General features: G+C 29.5%; 1 protein-coding gene and 1 pseudogene across 1 annotated transcript; both read left to right on the top strand.

Moving 5' to 3' along the window:
- The first annotated feature begins 288 nt into the window (after positions 1–288).
- On the top strand, positions 289–6146 carry LOC102589614 (probable carotenoid cleavage dioxygenase 4, chloroplastic). Its single transcript, XM_006361218.2, has 3 exons — positions 289–2447; positions 3236–3417; positions 5834–6146. Exons 1-3 carry the CDS (start codon positions 1087–1089, stop codon positions 6016–6018), a joined length of 1728 nt encoding a protein of 575 aa, XP_006361280.1. The 5' UTR covers positions 289–1086; the 3' UTR covers positions 6019–6146.
- Positions 6147–13929: 7783 nt separating this feature from the next.
- LOC102589287 (probable carotenoid cleavage dioxygenase 4, chloroplastic) lies at positions 13930–17040 on the top strand (annotated as a pseudogene).
- Positions 17041–18801: the final 1761 nt, after the last annotated feature.

The following is an 18801-nucleotide window of genomic DNA, read 5'->3' as shown; positions in this document are numbered from 1 at the left end:
CCCATTTGAGATCTTGGATGAGAAGATGGGAGTAAAAAATAATAATAAACATAATTAGTGATAGTTATTATATTTGCACAATGGAGAGTTAGTGGAAATAGAAATTCATATGATGATTTACCTTTTAATATTTAATTTATTAAATGTTTATAATATTTTAATTTAATACAAGGGCAAAAAAATATCTAACTTTTACTTAAATTTCTTTCCACTTTTAATAATATATGATGTCATAATATTTATTTTTTGTTTATAATATCTATTTTTTTTTGTTGTTTTCTTGTGATAAGAGACAATAGCAAAAGTAAGCACTACTCTTCGATGTCATATTCTTTAAATTGATATCTACTTTTTTTTGTGATATAATAGATAGCTGCAGAAGTCCTTTTTCCCCCTTATTATATCATTTTATCATCAGAATTTGTATAGACAAAAATAAAATAAAATGTGGTGTATGTTTAAAATGTAACCTTAGAAGAAGTATAATGAACAAATATTTGTTGATCTGAGAAACTTAATTATATCATGATTTACTCGATCTAGAGATATTAACACGTCTATCTAAATGTGGTGTACGTAAAATCTTTATGTCTTTGTTGTTGATATAGATGTTTTCCTCAATATTGAACTTGACATGTTAAGTAATCGAAACTATATTTTGATTGTTGTGATGATTATTTGTTTTTTTTTCCTTTTTACTGTTCAATTGTCAATTAGTACGGAGTAGATATACACTTTATATTGAAATATAGTTTCAAAGTGGCACAAAATTAACCACTACAAACGGTTAACGTTGGATTCATGCTAACACGGGCGATACTTGTTTAGTATTGTAAATAGGAACCATGAAATTAGAATTCCCTTCTTTTTTTTGAACTCACATATTTGGTGCTTAATCATTTAGGCTAAGAGGCAAGATCAAGATATTGATATTTTGGCACGTGTATTATATAGTTATGCCCCCTACAAATTAGCCCTGGCCCCTCGGCCTTGTATCATCGGACTTATATATTTCCTTTATCAAAGAAAATGTAATAGGCTCCTTAATTAGTTTTCTTACTTATTTTTCTTAAAAGTATACAAGCTATGAATGCTTTCACATTTTCCTTCACTTATAAATTATTATTACCATACCCCAAAACTCTTCTTTTTTCTCCTAATAGGAAATCTTCATATGCATCTCCACAAGCCATTCCAAAAAAATCATCATCTACACAACATAATAAACTTAAACCCCTAAAGAAATCCTTATTAGAGCCTTCATTTCTAGAAGTTTTCTTGAATGCATGTGATGATTTCATCGACACGTACATCGATCCTCCACGTCATCCTTTTATTGATCCAGAATGTGTTCTGTCTGACAACTTTGCTCCTGTTGACGAACTTCCTCCAACAGAATGTGAGGTGGTAAAAGGCACCCTCCCACCGTGTCTCAACGGTGCTTACATTAGAAATGGCCCAAACCCACAATATTTTCCTCGTGGACCTTTCCATTTCTTTGATGGCGATGGAATGCTTCACTCTACTAAAATTTCTCAAGGCAAAGCAATATTTTGTAGTCGTTATGTCAAAACTTACAAATACTTGGTAGAGAAAAAAGCAGGATATTCAGTCATTCCTAATGTCTTCTCCGACTTTAATAGCCTTATTGCCCTTGTGATTCGCGGAGCAATGTCTATAACTCGAATTATAATTGGTCAATTCGATCCAAGCAATGGTTTTGGCCCCGCAAATACTAGCTTGGCACTATTTGGTGGCAAATTATTTGCTCTTTATGAATCCGATATTCCTTATGCTATAAAATTGGCCCCAAATGGTGATATCATAACTATTGGTAGTCACAATTTTGATGAAAATCTTTCTATAAATATGACAGCCCATCCTAAAATTGATCCAAATACTAATGAGGTTTTTGCCTTTCGATATGATCCAATATTATTTCCATACTTAACTTATGTTCGAATTCACCCTAACGGGGTCAAAAGTCATGACCTACCAATTTTCTCTATGACACGTCCATCATTCGTTCATGACTTTGCTATTACAAAAAATTATGCCATATTTCCCGATATACAAATTGAAATGAACCTTTTAGGGCTCATCACCGGTGGAGCACCGGTGGGTACCAACTCGAGAAAAGTACCTCGACTTGGGGTGATTCCTCGTTACGCGATAGATGAGTCAGAAATGAGGTGGTTTGAAGTACCAGGGTTCAATATGATGCATGCAATAAATGCGTGGGAAGAAGATAATGGTGATACGATAGTAGTGACTGCTCCTAATATATTATCGATAGAACACTTTTTGAAAAGATTGGACCTAGTTCATGCAACAATTGAACAAGTAAAAATCGACTTGAAGACGGGGAGGGTAAGTAGAAATCTAATGTCGAAGAGGAATCTTGAATTGGCATGTATCAACCGGGCTTATATTGGCAAGAAGAACAAGTACGTACGATCCAATTAATTATGATTTTTTTTTAAAAAATTTGTATCGCATTATTTAGATTTTTTTAAAACTATCAGGTTAAGTTGACCTACTATATAGTAATAAGAAGAATAAGAAGTTCTCTCAAATTTGATATATTAATTCAAATGCTACCTATACATGATTTCATTCACACACTGTCTTTTCTAATTTTTGTAAGTTGTTTTCTTCTCCCTCCTTAATTTTATATACATTTTGTCCGTTTCAATTCAAGTGTTTTATTTTTTTAATTTTAGTTCAAGAAGAATACTCTTTTCAATATTTGGCAACTTTCCGAGTTTAATATTTTGTATGAATAATTAAAATTGAAAAATTCAAAATTCTTTTCTCATTATCTTGAATTTTGTGTTTTATTAAATTATCCACTTATATTAAAATAAAGAAAGTAGTAATTTTTTTTAATCAAATTTATACATCATCACATCACAAGAGTTACACTCTCTCTAAGTGGGGTCTTTCGCTTTTGTAAGAAGTGACGGTCTTTTAACTTGTTAATAAATTTCATTTAGACACTCGAATTATTATACAAAAAAATTGAAAAAGATTTTGAGTGTGATTTCAAGCACCCATCACGTAGATAAGTTAACCACAAATTATATATCACCTCCTATAATTTTAAATATCAGCCTCAATTGAAACATACAAGCCTGAGATTTTACGATTTATTGAGATTAATAGGTATAATAAAATGATGGTAGTGGACTAGTGGTTAACTTATCTATGTATTTTTTTGTTTTCATTATTAAAGGTACATATATGCAGCTATTGCAGACCCTTTGCCAAAGGCAAAAGGTGTGGTAAAATTGGATGTATCCATGCTAGAAATTGATCAACAACATGATTGCATAGTGGCCACAAGAATTTTTGGACCAAATTGTTTCTGTAGTGAGCCCTTTTTTGTGCCAAAGGACCATGACAATGTATTTGCAGGTAAAATTCATATAACCAATCATTATATATATTTTTATTTATTTATTTTATTCGAGTTAATATCATGTAAGGTCACTGAATTTTAATCACTATAACAGTGGCATATATCAATCAAATAAATTAATGTTATTCGTTATAATAGTAATGTCACTTTTGTGAAGTTAAAATAATTGAGGTTGTGGTGGAGCCACATTTATTCAAGAAGAGTCAATTGATATACTCTTTATCAGAAAAAATTAAGTGCCACATGTCAATCAAAAACTTTAATGTTACTCGCTATAATAGTATAATATCATAACTATTTTTGTCAGGTTAAAATAATTTAAGTTGTTGTAGAGCTACATTTATTCAAGAAGAGTCAATTGACATCCTCTTTATCAAAAAATTTAGGAAAAAGGGTCTGAAAAATATTTTAATTTTGGTCGAAATTGTTGTTACGATACCAAACTTTATAGAGGACCTTTTACCCCTTACATTATTTAATATTGTATTTTAAAGGTATATATGTGCCCACGTAGACACGTTACTAATTATAATGATGCAATATTTATGATGTCCATGTGGGCACATATATACCTTTAAAATACACTATTAAATAGTATAGGGGGGTAAAATATCCTTTCCAAAGTTCGGCATTGTTAAAGCAATTTCGATCAAAGTTCGAATATATTTTAGACTTTTTTCCCAAAAATTTACATGGCACAAATCGATCAAAAAAATAATGTTATTCGCTATAATAATATAGTGTCACAAGAATTTTTGTCAGGTTAAAATAATTGAGGTTGTAGTAGAGCCACATTTGTTTTAAAAGAGTCAATTGACACCCCCTATATCAGAAAATTTACGTAGTACAGATTGATCAAAAAATTAATATTATTTCACTATAGTAAAAATGTCACAACTATTTTTATCATGTTAAAATATTTGAGGTTATAGTAGAGCTACATTTATTCGAGAAGAGTCAATTGACACCCTTTTTGTCAGAAAATTTGCACAGCATAGATAGATCAAAATAATTATTGTTATTCACTATAATAGTATAATGTCACAACTATTTTTGTCACATTAAAATAATTGAAATTGTGGTGGAGCCACATTTGTCCAAAGGGGAGTCAATTGACACCCTTTTTGTCAGAAAATTTGCACAACATAGATTAAAAAAGGGATAAGACACAAGTATCTCATAAATTATGATCGAAATCTCCAAAACACATCTTAATTAATTAAGGTCTTATTATCTCTCCGAACTAAACTTTTTTTGTAATTTTGAATACCTTTTGACTTGCGTCGCACACTCCGTGACTCCACGTAGTTGAGGTGCGTGAGAGATATTTGGATGCCACATAAGCTAAAAAGGTGTATAAAATTACCAAAAAAATTGTTCGGGGGGGGGGGGGGGGGGGGTGATAGTTGTATTGTTGGAGTAAGTACCTGGTTTGTGGCATATTGACCTGTTGTTTCTTCTGCATGTATGACATTCTCGTCAGAGCCTCTACAAATTAACCATGTCCCATTGCATAATCCATTTGAGGGGTCCAGTTTTCTCAGCAGCATGATGGGCGCATTTTATTTTAAAACTAACCTAATGTATAAAATTAACAGAATCATCAATTGTTATGTATATGTAATTAGGTAATTCTTTTCTTCTCTTTTGTGCTATGAAGTATCACAATAAGATAACTGTAAAAGTTAAATAACAAACATGGGGGGGGGGGGGGGGGGGGGGGGGGGGTGGGGGGGGGGGGGGGGGGGGGGGGTGCGGGGTGTAATAGGATGTTAGTTTAGCTAAGATGTGTCTCTGAGATTTCGATTATAATCTAGGGATACTTGTGCCTTATCCCAAAAAATTACTTTAATGTATCGATTAAAAAAAGTTAATGTTGTTACCTATAATAGTAATGTCACAACTATTTTTGTCACATTTAAATAATTGAGATTGTGGTGGGGCCTCATTTGTTCAGAGGGGAGTCAATTGACACCTCTTTGGCAGAAAATTTGCACAACATAGATGAATCAAAAAAGGGATAAGGCAGAAGTACTCCATACATTATGATTAAATTTCAGAGATACATCTTAATTTAGTTAATGTCCTATTACATTTTCGAACTAAACTTTTTTTTATTTTGAATATTTTTTGGCTTATGTGGCACACTTCGTGACTCCACGTGGTTGAGGCGCGTGGGAGATATTTAGATGTCACATAAGTCAAAAAGGTATACAAAATTACCAAAAAAAATTGTTCAGGGGGTAATAATAGGACATTAATTTAGTTAATGTGTGTCTTTGAGATTTCGGTTATAGTCTAGGAGATACTTGTGTCTTATCCCAAAATATTACTTTAATGTATGACATAAACTATATTTTTGAATTATTTTAATGCATTATTATATATTTAATTCTTTATATTTTGAATCAGTTGACGAAGACGATGGCTATGTGGTGTGTTATATGCATAATGAGAGCACAAGAGAATCAAGTTTCATGGTGATGGATGCCAAGACTCATGATCTTGAAATTGTGGCTGTTGTGAAATTGCCTCATCGTGTGCCTTACGGTTTTCATGGGATATTTGTGAAGGAAAGTGATCTTAACATGCTATAGGAAAGTTGTCAAGTTTGGGTTGTTTATATCAATTTTCACTATTTATGTGGATTATGTTCTTCACGCAGCATTCAGATAAAATGACTATGAAATTACATTATACTTTCATGTATTATGAATAACGTACACTCAAGAGTATGGTCTAGTGATCAATGAAGTGGTCGACAATTTAGAGGTTTTAGGTTCAAAACTCAGTGAAAGACAAGAAAACACTAGGTAATTTTTTTCATTTGTCGTAACTTTGATGGACAAAAATTACCTAGTATTTGTTATTGGTGCTTACGTAAAAGTTTGTGAAAGCTTTAAAATTTAGTTCTCTTATAGTAGGAATTCTTTTTAACACTTATACTAATAAAACTGTACACATCGAATGTACAACGTAAAAAACAATATATATTGATCTTGAATTTATTAGGGATAAGGGTCTGGAAAATACCCCAACTTTGGTCGGATTTGCTGTTGCGATACTAAACTTTCATGAGGACCTATTACCTCCCTAGACTATTTAATACCGTATTTTTTACCCCCTGAACTATTTAATAGTGTATTTTAAAGGTTAATATGTGCCTACGTGGACACATTACTATTTATAATTTTGCATTATTTTTTATGTCCACGTGGGCAAATATATATGTTTAAAATACGGTATTAAATAGTCTAGGGAGGTAATAGGTCCTTATGAAAGTTTAGTATCGCAATAGCAAATCCGACCAAAGTTGGGGTATTTTTCAGACCCTTATCCCAATTTATTAAGTATGCACATAAGATGATAAGAAGATCAATTTTTCTTAATTATTTTCTTCATTTCACCTAGATTTTCTCTTCACCTAGATTAAAAAGAATATTTAAGATTTTTTTTTTGTCATTTCGGAATATTTTAATAGATTACTGTTTTAAAATTCTGTGACGATGTGTTTTATTACTACATGAAGCGAGACCAAGTTATAACATATTAGATAAGTTTCTTCAATACGATCGTTGGTGTAGCCACATGTAGTGCAGAGTGATCACTTGAACACTCTTTGTCCGAAAATTATACTATGTGTATAGAAAATTATATGAAGTATATCGATAAAAAAAATATTTTTCATACATATATATTAAATTTTGAATATTCTTAATTATCAAAATTTCTGATTTTGTCGCTGAAAACGATATGTTTGAGTTGGCCAAAGGGAGATAGAAAAATGAAAACTTTCTTATTAATCATTCATAACAATGAAAAGTGTATGGTTGTATGAAATTTTCCAATAGTTTGGCAAGGAAAAGGAAGTTACATCAAGAAAAATGTATATGATTTCGACAAACTTTTATTAAGAGATGGTATTAATAATATAAGTACCTAACAATGTCATATTTTTCTTATATATAGTGATCCCTACCTAGTAACTAATTAATTATGTATATAGAAGGCTAGAAGCTATAATATCATGAAAAGTACGTTTGGTATGAACATAGGTAAAGTCAAAACACTCTATAACGACGTTATTTATTTAAATATTATTTTACGTAATTTATTTAAACATTTTTTTATTGTTACATCGAAATGCAATTATGCAGAACATATACTATACATGTATACAAGAGTATTAAGACAAACAACCTTAAATTGAGTGTGATATAAATAGTAAAAATTTATAGAGTTGGTCTTAACTTATAACAACCGGAGCCCCTCGACTTTCCTATAGCATGTTAAGAGGCAATTTCACAACACCCACAATATCAAGATCATGAGACTTGACATCCATAACCATGAAACTCGGTTTTCTTGTGTTCTCATTAGGCGTATAACACACCATATAACCATTATCTTCGTTAGTTGATTCAAAACATAAAGAAGTAACACAAGCAAGATATGCTTATCTGATAAAATTTGTGAATAATTTACTATATAGAGTTCTAATAAAGATAATATCAAGTTTAGTTTGTTCAACAAAACTTGTGAACAATTGAACAATACAGACAAAATTCAACCATTTAAAAAAATTGTATGGAATTGAACAAAATAGATAATACAAATTACGGTTGTCGTCAAAACTTGTGAACAAATCCAAAAAAACTTATAAAAAATTTAACAAAATATATAAAATAGAATAGGACCAACTAGTCATATTTCCAACCAAATCCAAACACACTCATTCTCTTAATAAAAATTGTGGATGGTATTTTCTTTTTAGATAAATTTAGCTCACCATATTGTTGGGACATAATTTAAATTGTGGCCACAAAAAAGCTTTTTGTGCAAATTCGAAGTCTATTTGTGCAAATGCCAAAGTTTATACAAGAAATATATAGAATGAAGATAATACCAAGTTATATTTCGAATGTATAGCTTTACGATTCTTTCGATAAAGCTTTCTTAAATTGGGACTAAATATAAACAATCGCCTCAAATCATCCTATTCGTGCAAATCGTCCATTAATTGTGCATATCAAGTATTAATAATATAGCCCAAAATAATATGGTAGATGGGTCGAGACTAAGGCCTAAGTCCTAGAGGATATATTCGAATTTTTTACACTGTATAGCCATTCACCAAAATAATAATCTATATATACATATGTTTTCCACCAAAATAATAATTGATACATACATATGTTTAGTATATAATATAAATATTTTATACATAATAATGTATTATATTTAGCTACCGATTGTAATTATTGTGGTCAAATGTGTTAAAAGTCCAATATATTTGAGTGGATATGTCTCCTTTTTCACGTATGATATGAGACGATAGCAACCTAAAAATGAGATCACACTCTAATTGCTATAAAATATACACAGTCCACGATAAATTATACAACATTATTTACATTCTAAAAGTTCTAAAAAAATTTATACTATAACAACTTTCAAGAGTTTAAATTTATTAATCTACTCACATTTTAAAATTTGATCTTTGATTGTTTTTCTAGAAATTCAAGATGAAAATTAGTACTTTATGTTTCTTTTTAGTCATAGCTTTCTACAAGATTGTTTTAATAGTGTTTATTAAAAGATAGTTATTAAATAAAAATATTAATAAATTACATATTATAATTACTAATCACTTAATTTGGGACGAAGCGAGTTGAAAATCTAAATAAATAAAGGGAAAAGAGTCAAATATACCCTCGAACTATCATAAATGGTATGCAGATACCCTTCGTCATACTTTTGGGACATTGATGCCCCTGCCGTCCAAAAACTAGAGCATATATGCCATTCACTCTAACGAACAAAAAAAGAACAAAAAAAAAAAGAGAAACTGTGGACAATGCTTCTATTTAATTTCTTGTCAATGAAAGTTACATAATATGCTATTGTCAACAACATCTCTTTACGCGTCAATCTGTTAATTTTTTATAATTAAATATGTGAAAAATTTGTTCGATAATGATAAGCTATGAGATTCGAATTCAAAATTTGTATTTGCTTATATCATATCGAAGTGTGAGTCTATTTCATCTAAAAAATTAAATTGTGTCTGATAGACTACATTTTTATTATTTTAATTATATTGTCAACACTTCTTCTTATGTGTAATCATGTTTCTCTTCCGTAGTTCAAACACGTGAATATTTTGTTTGATGATAGTTAACCGTGAGACTCAAACTTAAGACATTTAATTATTTTTAACATTTAATTTACATTTTTATTTACTAAAGCTCAAATTGATTTAGCGTTAATGGATGCTAGGAAGAGTAGGGAGCAAAGAATATCTTCCACATGGGGCTATATATATAGAGAAAAGATTTCCAAGTAAAGCAAGAAAGAATATATTATATGTAAAATTATGTCAAAAAAGCAAGTGCAAAAGTTCCTTTGGTTTTTTTCTTTATTTAAGTATTCTATATTTTTTCCAAATAATAATAATTCAAATTTGACTAATTCAAATTGGCACCTAGTAAAGTACTCCTTTATAAGAGGTTTTCCATTCTTAAATTTTGATTTTGAGCTCTTTGAGAATGTATTTATAATAGTAAAGGATCTAAGATCAAAGCGAACAATATTTAGGATGAATTGTTACACATAAAAAGTAGTATTATTTCAATAAGGACGCACAAATCTAGCCTTTAAGATAAATGATAATAGAAATTTAATAGCTTTTATTTATGTTCTGCATTTGTATTAAGTTAGTTGATTATCATGAACTCAATTATTATTTTATGTTTACATAAAAATATTTTAAAAATTCATAAATTTCAAAACATGATCATCTACCTTTAATTTTAGTTATCCCACCACACCCTCCAATCATTTTTTTCTTAATCAACATACAAATAAACAAAGTAAAAGTTTTGTAGATTAGCAAAAAGAAGAAAAAATTTTAACTATTAAAATGTTTTTTTTTTGGGGGTGGGGGGGGGTGGGGTGGTAATGCTATAACCCCTGCCATCCACTTCTTCCAAAGACTAAAACACCTAAGAAATGCATGGCTCCACAATTAATGTTAAAGTGCTATACAGAAATTTATATTTTTATGGACACAAATAATTGGAATCTCATTATTCATGTTTTATTCCTTTAATCATTTCCTGTCTCTCATCTGGTCTAAGTGATTATGAAAATATGTTTAAAAACAACAAAAAGAAGGAGAAAAAGTGTGTTGTTAATGAGATGAGTAATTTCTTTATAAAATGATTTTGAACAATTTAATTTTTATGGTTTAGTTTCACTCTAACTAAGGTCCATTTCTTTAATATGATATCAGATTAAAGGTGATTCCACCCGATAATTGGTCGCCTTATTGAAATAACACACACATTAAATGTCCAATTTTGATCGTGAAGGAGGGTGTGATATAGTCATACATCGATGTTTAATGAGATGATGGTCTCCTCCTCATATGGTCTTGAAAATTTTCTTCTCTTGAACTAGTTTTAAATATAATTTGAATTAGGCTCACGATCCATTTTTTTAAAAAAAAAAACAAGGAAGAACCAAGAGGTGGAGCTCTTTCCTTTTTTTTCTCTTTATTTTAAGGGTTGTTTGGTACAAACGAAAATAAAATATTATTTTTAGAAATATTATTATATAATTTAGCCATTTAGATAAACACCGTAAAGGTGATGGTAGTCGGAGTGGGTGAGGTGAGGTGGGGTGTTGATAATCAATTTCAAATGTCATTTATATGATTTATTTTTCACAGTTTCTTGAGATAATTCGTTATTATTCCGATTTTTAAGTAGTATATTTTCTTACCAAAGATATTTTCTAAATAATGACCAACCAAATATCAAAATACATATATTGAAAAACAAATTCAGAAAATATTTTTTAAATTACTTGATAAAAATATCCCTAACAATGTAAAGTTCTATTTTTATTTTTCTGGTTGTTTTCACACAAGTCAATCGACTTATCCAGAATTTGAATTATAAGAGGATTTTTTTAAGCATCTAAGAATATTCATTATGTTGGAAAATATTAGATTCCAAAATGCAATTATCTATTGGTGAGATAAATTAGAATCACATGCAGTGGCGGAGACATAAATTTCTCAAAAAATAAAATTAGTGCGATTCGAAAATACGAGCACTTTCTCATTTTAAGGAGGTGAAATCACTGGGCTATAACAACTTGTTATGTTAAGGTTGTCCAAAATATGTTATTTAATCATTATGTATATCATTTTACTTGTATACAATATTTTTTTTCCGATGTTGGACACCCTGACTATGCCACTGATCACATGATAGTGTAAGTTCATAAGTACAGATATGAAAGGTGGAGTGTATGTAGTCTTATTCTTACTTTATGGTGATAGAAATTCTACAGAAAGCATATAAAAAATTAAGTATGTAAAGCAAAAATAGTAGTGAAAAGTCATACTGAAAATAATGAAGAAGAGAATAATAGAAATAACAAATAATACGATAACTAATATATATATATGTTAAACGAAGAATCTAAACAACTTTTTAGAATCAATTCAACTACATCAACTTTCTAATGAATATTAGAAAAATTATACCAACAAGATGATACAAATGTTGATATTTAAGTTTCAAGAATATTAACCGGAGGGTGGTGGTGGTTGGGGATCACTATCTTTTCTATGATTTCTTATGGAAAAGATGAAGAATAATTTTTTATTTTTTAAAAAAAAAAGAGGGAAAAAAGAACTACACTATTAGAAAGAAAGAATGAGAAAAAAACTACACTAATAGAAAGAAAGAATGAGAAAATGAAAAATGAATATTCAACATATCCATGGATGATTGTAATTTATAGATTTAATAATCCATAAGAATAAGTTGAAGAGACATGTTATTTAAGTAGAGAATATGGATAGATAGAGGTTGTTTATAAGTCATTAGATATAATTAGAATTGTAAATTGATTGTTTTTTTTTATTTAATAAATAACTTATTTAATGAAAAGAATTAAGAAAAAAATCTCAAAAAAGGAGAAAAAAGATAAATGTGAATGGAGGTCATAGAGAGGTGTCACATCACCTTGTCTATGTTTCTCCTTTATATTATGTATAGATATAGATGTGTACAAAAGAGTGGTCATGAATATGTTATCATATATATATAATTTATTAAATAGTTTATAACATTTTGATGTAGGGTCAGGAATACAAAGTAACAAATCACTATAAATTCTCAATAATAACGATAACAAATTAATAGAATGCTATACAATAATAACAAACAAGAAACATAAACATTACATAAAAACAAATAAAAAGATACAAGAGAAGAGAGCATATAATTTTTTTAGTATTTTTACAACTATTTTGTGTCAAATATCATTATTTATTGGATAGAATTGAGGAACACAGTCCACGAACAATTGTCATGACTATGACATTAGCCCATTTGAGATCTTGGATGAGAAGGTGGGAGTAAAAAATAATAATAAACATAATTAGTGATAGTTATTATATTTGCACAATGGAGAGTTAGTGGAAATAGATATTCATTTACTAAATGATGATTTTCCTTTTAATATTTAATTTATTAAATATTTATAATATTTTAATTCAATACAAGGGCAAAATAATATCTAACTTTTACCTAAATTTCTTTTCACTTTTAATAATATATGATGTCATAATATCTATTTTTGAAGTTTATAATATCTTTTTTTTTTGTTGTTGTTTTCTTGTGATAAGAGACAATAGCAAAAGTAAGTACTACACTTCGATGTCATATTCATTAAATTGATATCTATATTTTTTTGGTGATATAATAGATAGCTGCAGAAGTCCTTTTTTCCCCTATTATATTATTTTATCATCAGAATTTGTATAGACAAAATAAAATAAAATGTGGTGTATGTTTAAAATATAACCTTAGAAGAAGTTCAATGGACAAACATTTGTTGATTAGAGAAACTTACTTAGATCATGATTTACTGGATCTAGAGATATTAACACGTCTAACTAAAAGTGGTGTAAAATCTTTGTGTCCTTGTTGTTGATATAAATGTTTTTCCTCAATATTGAACATGACATGTTAAGTGATCGAAACTATTTTTTGATTGTTGTGATGATTATTTGTTTTTTTTTTCCTTTTTGTTGTTCAATTGTCAATTAATACTGAGTAGATATACACTTTATATTGAAATATAGTTTCGAAGTGGGACAAAATTAACCACTACAAACGGTTAACATTGGGCTCATGCTAACACCGACGATACTCATTTAGTAATGTAAATAAGAACCATGATATTAGAATTCCCTTCTTTTTTTTGAACTCACATATTTGGTGTTTAATCATTTAGGCAAAGAGGCAGGACCAAAATATTGATATTTTGGCACTGAGGTAGAATTTATTATATAGTTATGCCCCTTACAAATTAGCCCTGGCCCCTTGGCCTTGTATCATCCAACTTATATATTTCCTTCATAAAAGAAAATGTAATAGGCTCCTTAATTAGTTTTCTTGCCTATTTTTCTTAAAAGTATACAAGCTATGAATGCTTTTACATTTTCCTTCACTTATACATTGTTATTACCATACCCCAAGCCTCTTCTTTTTTCTCGTAATAGGATATCTTCACATGTATCTCCACAAGCCATTCCAAAAAAATCATCATCTACACAACATAATAAACTTAAACCCCTAAAGAAACCCTTATTAGAGCCTTCATTTCTAGAAGTTTTCTTGAATGCATGTGATGATTTCATCGACACGTACATTGATCCTCCACGTCATCCTTTTCTTGATCCAGAATGTGTTTTCTCTGATAACTTTGCTCCTGTTGATGAACTTCCTCCAACAGAATGTGAGGTGGTAAAAGGCACCCTCCCACCGTGTCTCAACGGTGCTTACATTAGAAATGGCCCAAACCCACAATATTTTCCTCGTGGACCTTTCCATTTCTTTGATGGCGATGGAATGCTTCACTCTACTAAAATTTCTCAAGGCAAAGCAATATTTTGTAGTCGTTATGTCAAAACTTACAAATACTTGGTAGAGAAAAAAGCAGGATATTGAATCATTCCTAATGTCTTCTCCGACTTTAATAACCTTATTGCCCTTGTGATTCGCGGAGCCATGTCTATAACTCGAATTATAATTGGTCAATTCGATCCAAGCAATGGTTTTGGCCCCGCAAATACTAGCTTGGCACTATTTGGTGGCAAATTATTTGCTCTTTATGAATCCGATATTCCTTATGCTATAAAATTGGCCCCAAATGGTGATATCATAACTATTGGTTGTCACAATTTTGATGGAAATCTTTCTATAAATATGACAGCCCATCCTAAAATCGATCCAAATACTAATGAGGTTTTTGCCTTTCGATACGATCCAATATTATTTCCATACTTAACTTATGTTCGAATTCACCCTAACGGGGTCAAAAGTCATGACCTACCAATTTTCTCTATGACACGTCCATCATTCGTTCATGACTTTGCTATTACAAAAAATTATGCCATATTTCCCGATATACAAATTGAAATGAACCTTTTAGGGCTCATCACCGGTGGAGCACCGGTGGGTACCAACTCGAGAAAAGTACCTCGACTTGGGGTGATTCCTCGTTACGCGATAGATGAGTCAGAAATGAGGTGGTTCGAAGTACCAGTGTTCAATATGATGCATGCAATAAATGCGTGGGAAGAAGATAATGGTGATACGATAGTAGTGATTGCTCCAAATATATTATCGATAGAGCACTTTTTGAAAAGATTGGACCTAGTTCATGCAAAAATTGAACAAGTAAAAATCGACTTGAAGACGGGGAGGGTAAGTAGAAATCTAATGTCGAAGAGGAATCTTGAATTGGCATGTATCAACCGGGCTTATATTGGCAAGAAGAACAAGTACGTACATACAATTAATTATGATTTTTGTTTTAATTTTTGTATCGCATTATTTAGATTTTTTTAAAAAATTTATCAGGTTAAGTTGACCTATAGTAATTAATAAGAAGAATAAGAAGTTCTTTGGAATTTGATATATTAATTCAAATGCTACCTATACATGATTTCATTCATAATATGTCTTTTCTAATATTTGTCTTCTTGTTCTCTCCCCCTCAATTTTATACTATATTTAGTCAGTTTCAATTTAAGTATTTTACTTTTTTATTTTATTTCAAGAAGAATACTTTTTTTCAATATTTTGCAACTTTCCGAGTTTAATATTTTGTATGACTAATTTAAAATTAAAAAAATCAAAATTCTTTCTTATTTTATTAAATTAAACCACTTAAATTAAAATAAAGAAAGTAGTAATTTTTTTAATCAAATTCATACATCATCACATCACAAGAGTTACACTCTCTGTAAGTGGGGTCTTTCTCTTTTGTAAGAAGTGACGGTCCTTTAAACTTGTTAGTAAATTTTATTTAGACACTTGAATTATTAGACAAAAAAAAATTAAAAAAGATTTTGAGTGTGATTTCAAGCACCCATCACGTAGATAAGTTAACCACAAAAGATATATCACCTCCTATAATTTTAATTATCAGCCTCAATTGAAACAAGCCTGAGATTTTACGATTTATTGAGATTAATAGATATAATAAAATGGTGGTAGTGGACTAGTGGTTAACTTATCTATGTAATGTGTGCTTAAGAACATTCTTAAAAGCTTTTTCAAAATTTGAACCGAAAGTATCTAACTAGAAACACCTCCATATATTCAAATATTCAATGGAAACATGTCACAATTAAATATTTACACATAAATTTAAGAAGTTGTTAATGTATTGTGCTTATCAAGTTATATACCACTTTTTCTATACCATGTTACTTTATATTTGTATTTTTTGTTTTCATTATTAAAGGTACATATATGCAGCCATTCCAGACCCTTTGCCAAAGGCAAAAGGTGTGGTAAAATTGGATGTATCCATGTTAGAAATTGATCAACAACCTGATTGCATAGTGGCCACAAGAATTTTTGGACCAAATTGTTTCTGTAGTGAGCCCTTTTTTGTGCCAAAGGACCATGACAATGTATTTGCAGGTAAAATTTATCATACAACCATTCATTATATATTTTTATTTATTCTATTCTATTCGGGTTTATATCATGTATGGTCATTGAATTTTAATTAATATAACAAAAAAGTTACTGTATTATTATTTTTTTGGTCAGACTAAAGTAACTTAGATTAATTCGCTATAATAGTAATGTCACAACTCACAACTGTTTCTGTCACGTTAAAATAATTGAAGTTGTGGTGAAACCACATTTGTCCAAAGGGGAGTCAATTGACACCCTCTTTGTCAGAAAATTTGCACAACATAGATAGATCAAAGAAATTATTTTAATGTATAATATGAACTATATTTTGATTATATTTTAACGCTTTATTATATAGTTAATTCTTTATATTTTGAATCAGCTGACGAAGACAATGGCTATGTGGTGTGTTATATGCATAATGAGAGCACAAGAGAATCAAGTTTCATGGTGATGGATGCCAAGACTCATGATCTTGAAATTGTGGCTGTTGTGAAATTGCCTCATCGTGTGCCTTACGGTTTTCATGGGATATTTGTGAAGGAAAGTGATCTTAACATGCTATAGGAAAGTTGTCAAGTTTGAGTTGTTTATATAAATTTTCACTATTTATGCGGATTATGTTCTTCACGTAGCATTCAGATAAAATGACTATAAAAATTACATCATACTTTCATGTATTATGAATAATGTGCACTCAAGGGTATAATCTAGTGATCAATGAAGTGGTCGACAATTTTGAGGTTTTAGATTCAAAACTCAGTGGAAGACAAGAAAACACTAGGTAATTTTTTCATTTGTCCTAACTTTGATGGACAAAAATTACCTGGTATTTGTTGTTGGTGTTTACATAAAAGTTTGTGAAAGCTTTGAAATTTAGTTCTCTTATAGTAGGAATTTTTTTTAATACTTATATTAATAAAACTGTACACATTGAATGTACAACGTAAAAAACAATATTGATCTTGAATTTATTAAGTATGCACATAAGATGATAAGAAGATCATTTTTTCTTAATTATTTTCTTCATTTCACCTAGATTTTTTTTCCATCTAGATTAAAAAGAATATTTAAGATTTTTTTTGTCATTTTGGAATATTTTAATAGATTACTGTTCTAAAATTTTGTGACAATGTGTTTTATTACTACATGAAGCGAGACTAAGTTATAACATATTAGATAAGTTTCTTCAATACGATCATTGGTGTAGCCACATGTAGTGCAGAGTGGCCACTTGAACACCCTTTGTTCAAAAATTATATTATGTGTATAGAAAATTATATGAAGTATATAGATCAAAAATTATTTTTTATACATATATATATTAAATTTTGAACATTCTTAATTATTAAAATTTCTAATTTCGCCACAGAAAACGATGTGTTTGAGTTGGCCAAAGGGAGATAGAAAAATGAAAACTTTCTTAAATCATTCATAACAGTGAAAAGTGTATGGTTGTATGAAATTTTCCAATAGTTTGGCAAGGAAAAGGAAGTTACATCAAGAAAAATATATATGATTTTGACAAACTTTCATTAAGAGATAGTATTAATAATATAATTATCTAACAGTGTCATATTTTTCTTATATATAGTGATCCCTACCTAGTAACTAATTAATTATGTATATAGAAGCTATAATATCATGAAAAGTATGTTTGGTATGAACATAGGTAAAGTCAAAACACTCTATAACGACGTTATTTATTTAAATATTTTTTTATGTAATTTATTTAAACATTTTTTTTATTGTTACATCGAAATGCAATTATGGAGAACATATACTATACATGTATACAAGAGTACTAAGACAAACAACCTTAAATGGAGTGTGGTATAAATATAAATATTTATATAGTCGATCTTAACTTATAACAATCGAAGTCGCTCGACTTGCCTGTAGCATGTTAAGAGGCAACTTCACAACACCCGCAATATCAAGATCGATCATGAGACTTGACATCCATAACCATTAAACTTGATTTTCTTGTGTTCTCATTAGGCATATAACACACCGCATAACCATCGTCGTCGTTAGTTGATTCAAAATATAAAGAAGCAACGCAAGCAAGATATGCCTATTTGATAAAATTTGTGAACGATTTATGATATATAGATCTAATAAAGATAATATCAAGTTTAGTTTGTTCAACAAAACTTGTGAACAATTGAACAATACAGACGAAATTTAACCATTCAAAAAAATTGTATGAAATTGAACAAAATAGATAAAAATGCAGATAATACCAAATTACAGTTGTCGTCAAAATTTGTGAACAAATCCAAAAAAACTTGTAAAATTTTTAGCAAAATATATAAAATAGAATAGCACCAACTAGTCATATTTCCAACCAAATCCAAA

The sequence above is a fragment of the Solanum tuberosum genome, unplaced genomic scaffold, assembly GCF_000226075.1.
Source record: "Solanum tuberosum cultivar DM 1-3 516 R44 unplaced genomic scaffold, SolTub_3.0 scf00341, whole genome shotgun sequence".
Lineage (NCBI taxonomy): Eukaryota > Viridiplantae > Streptophyta > Magnoliopsida > Solanales > Solanaceae > Solanum > Solanum tuberosum.
This window is presented reverse-complemented; position numbering and strand designations above follow the sequence as displayed.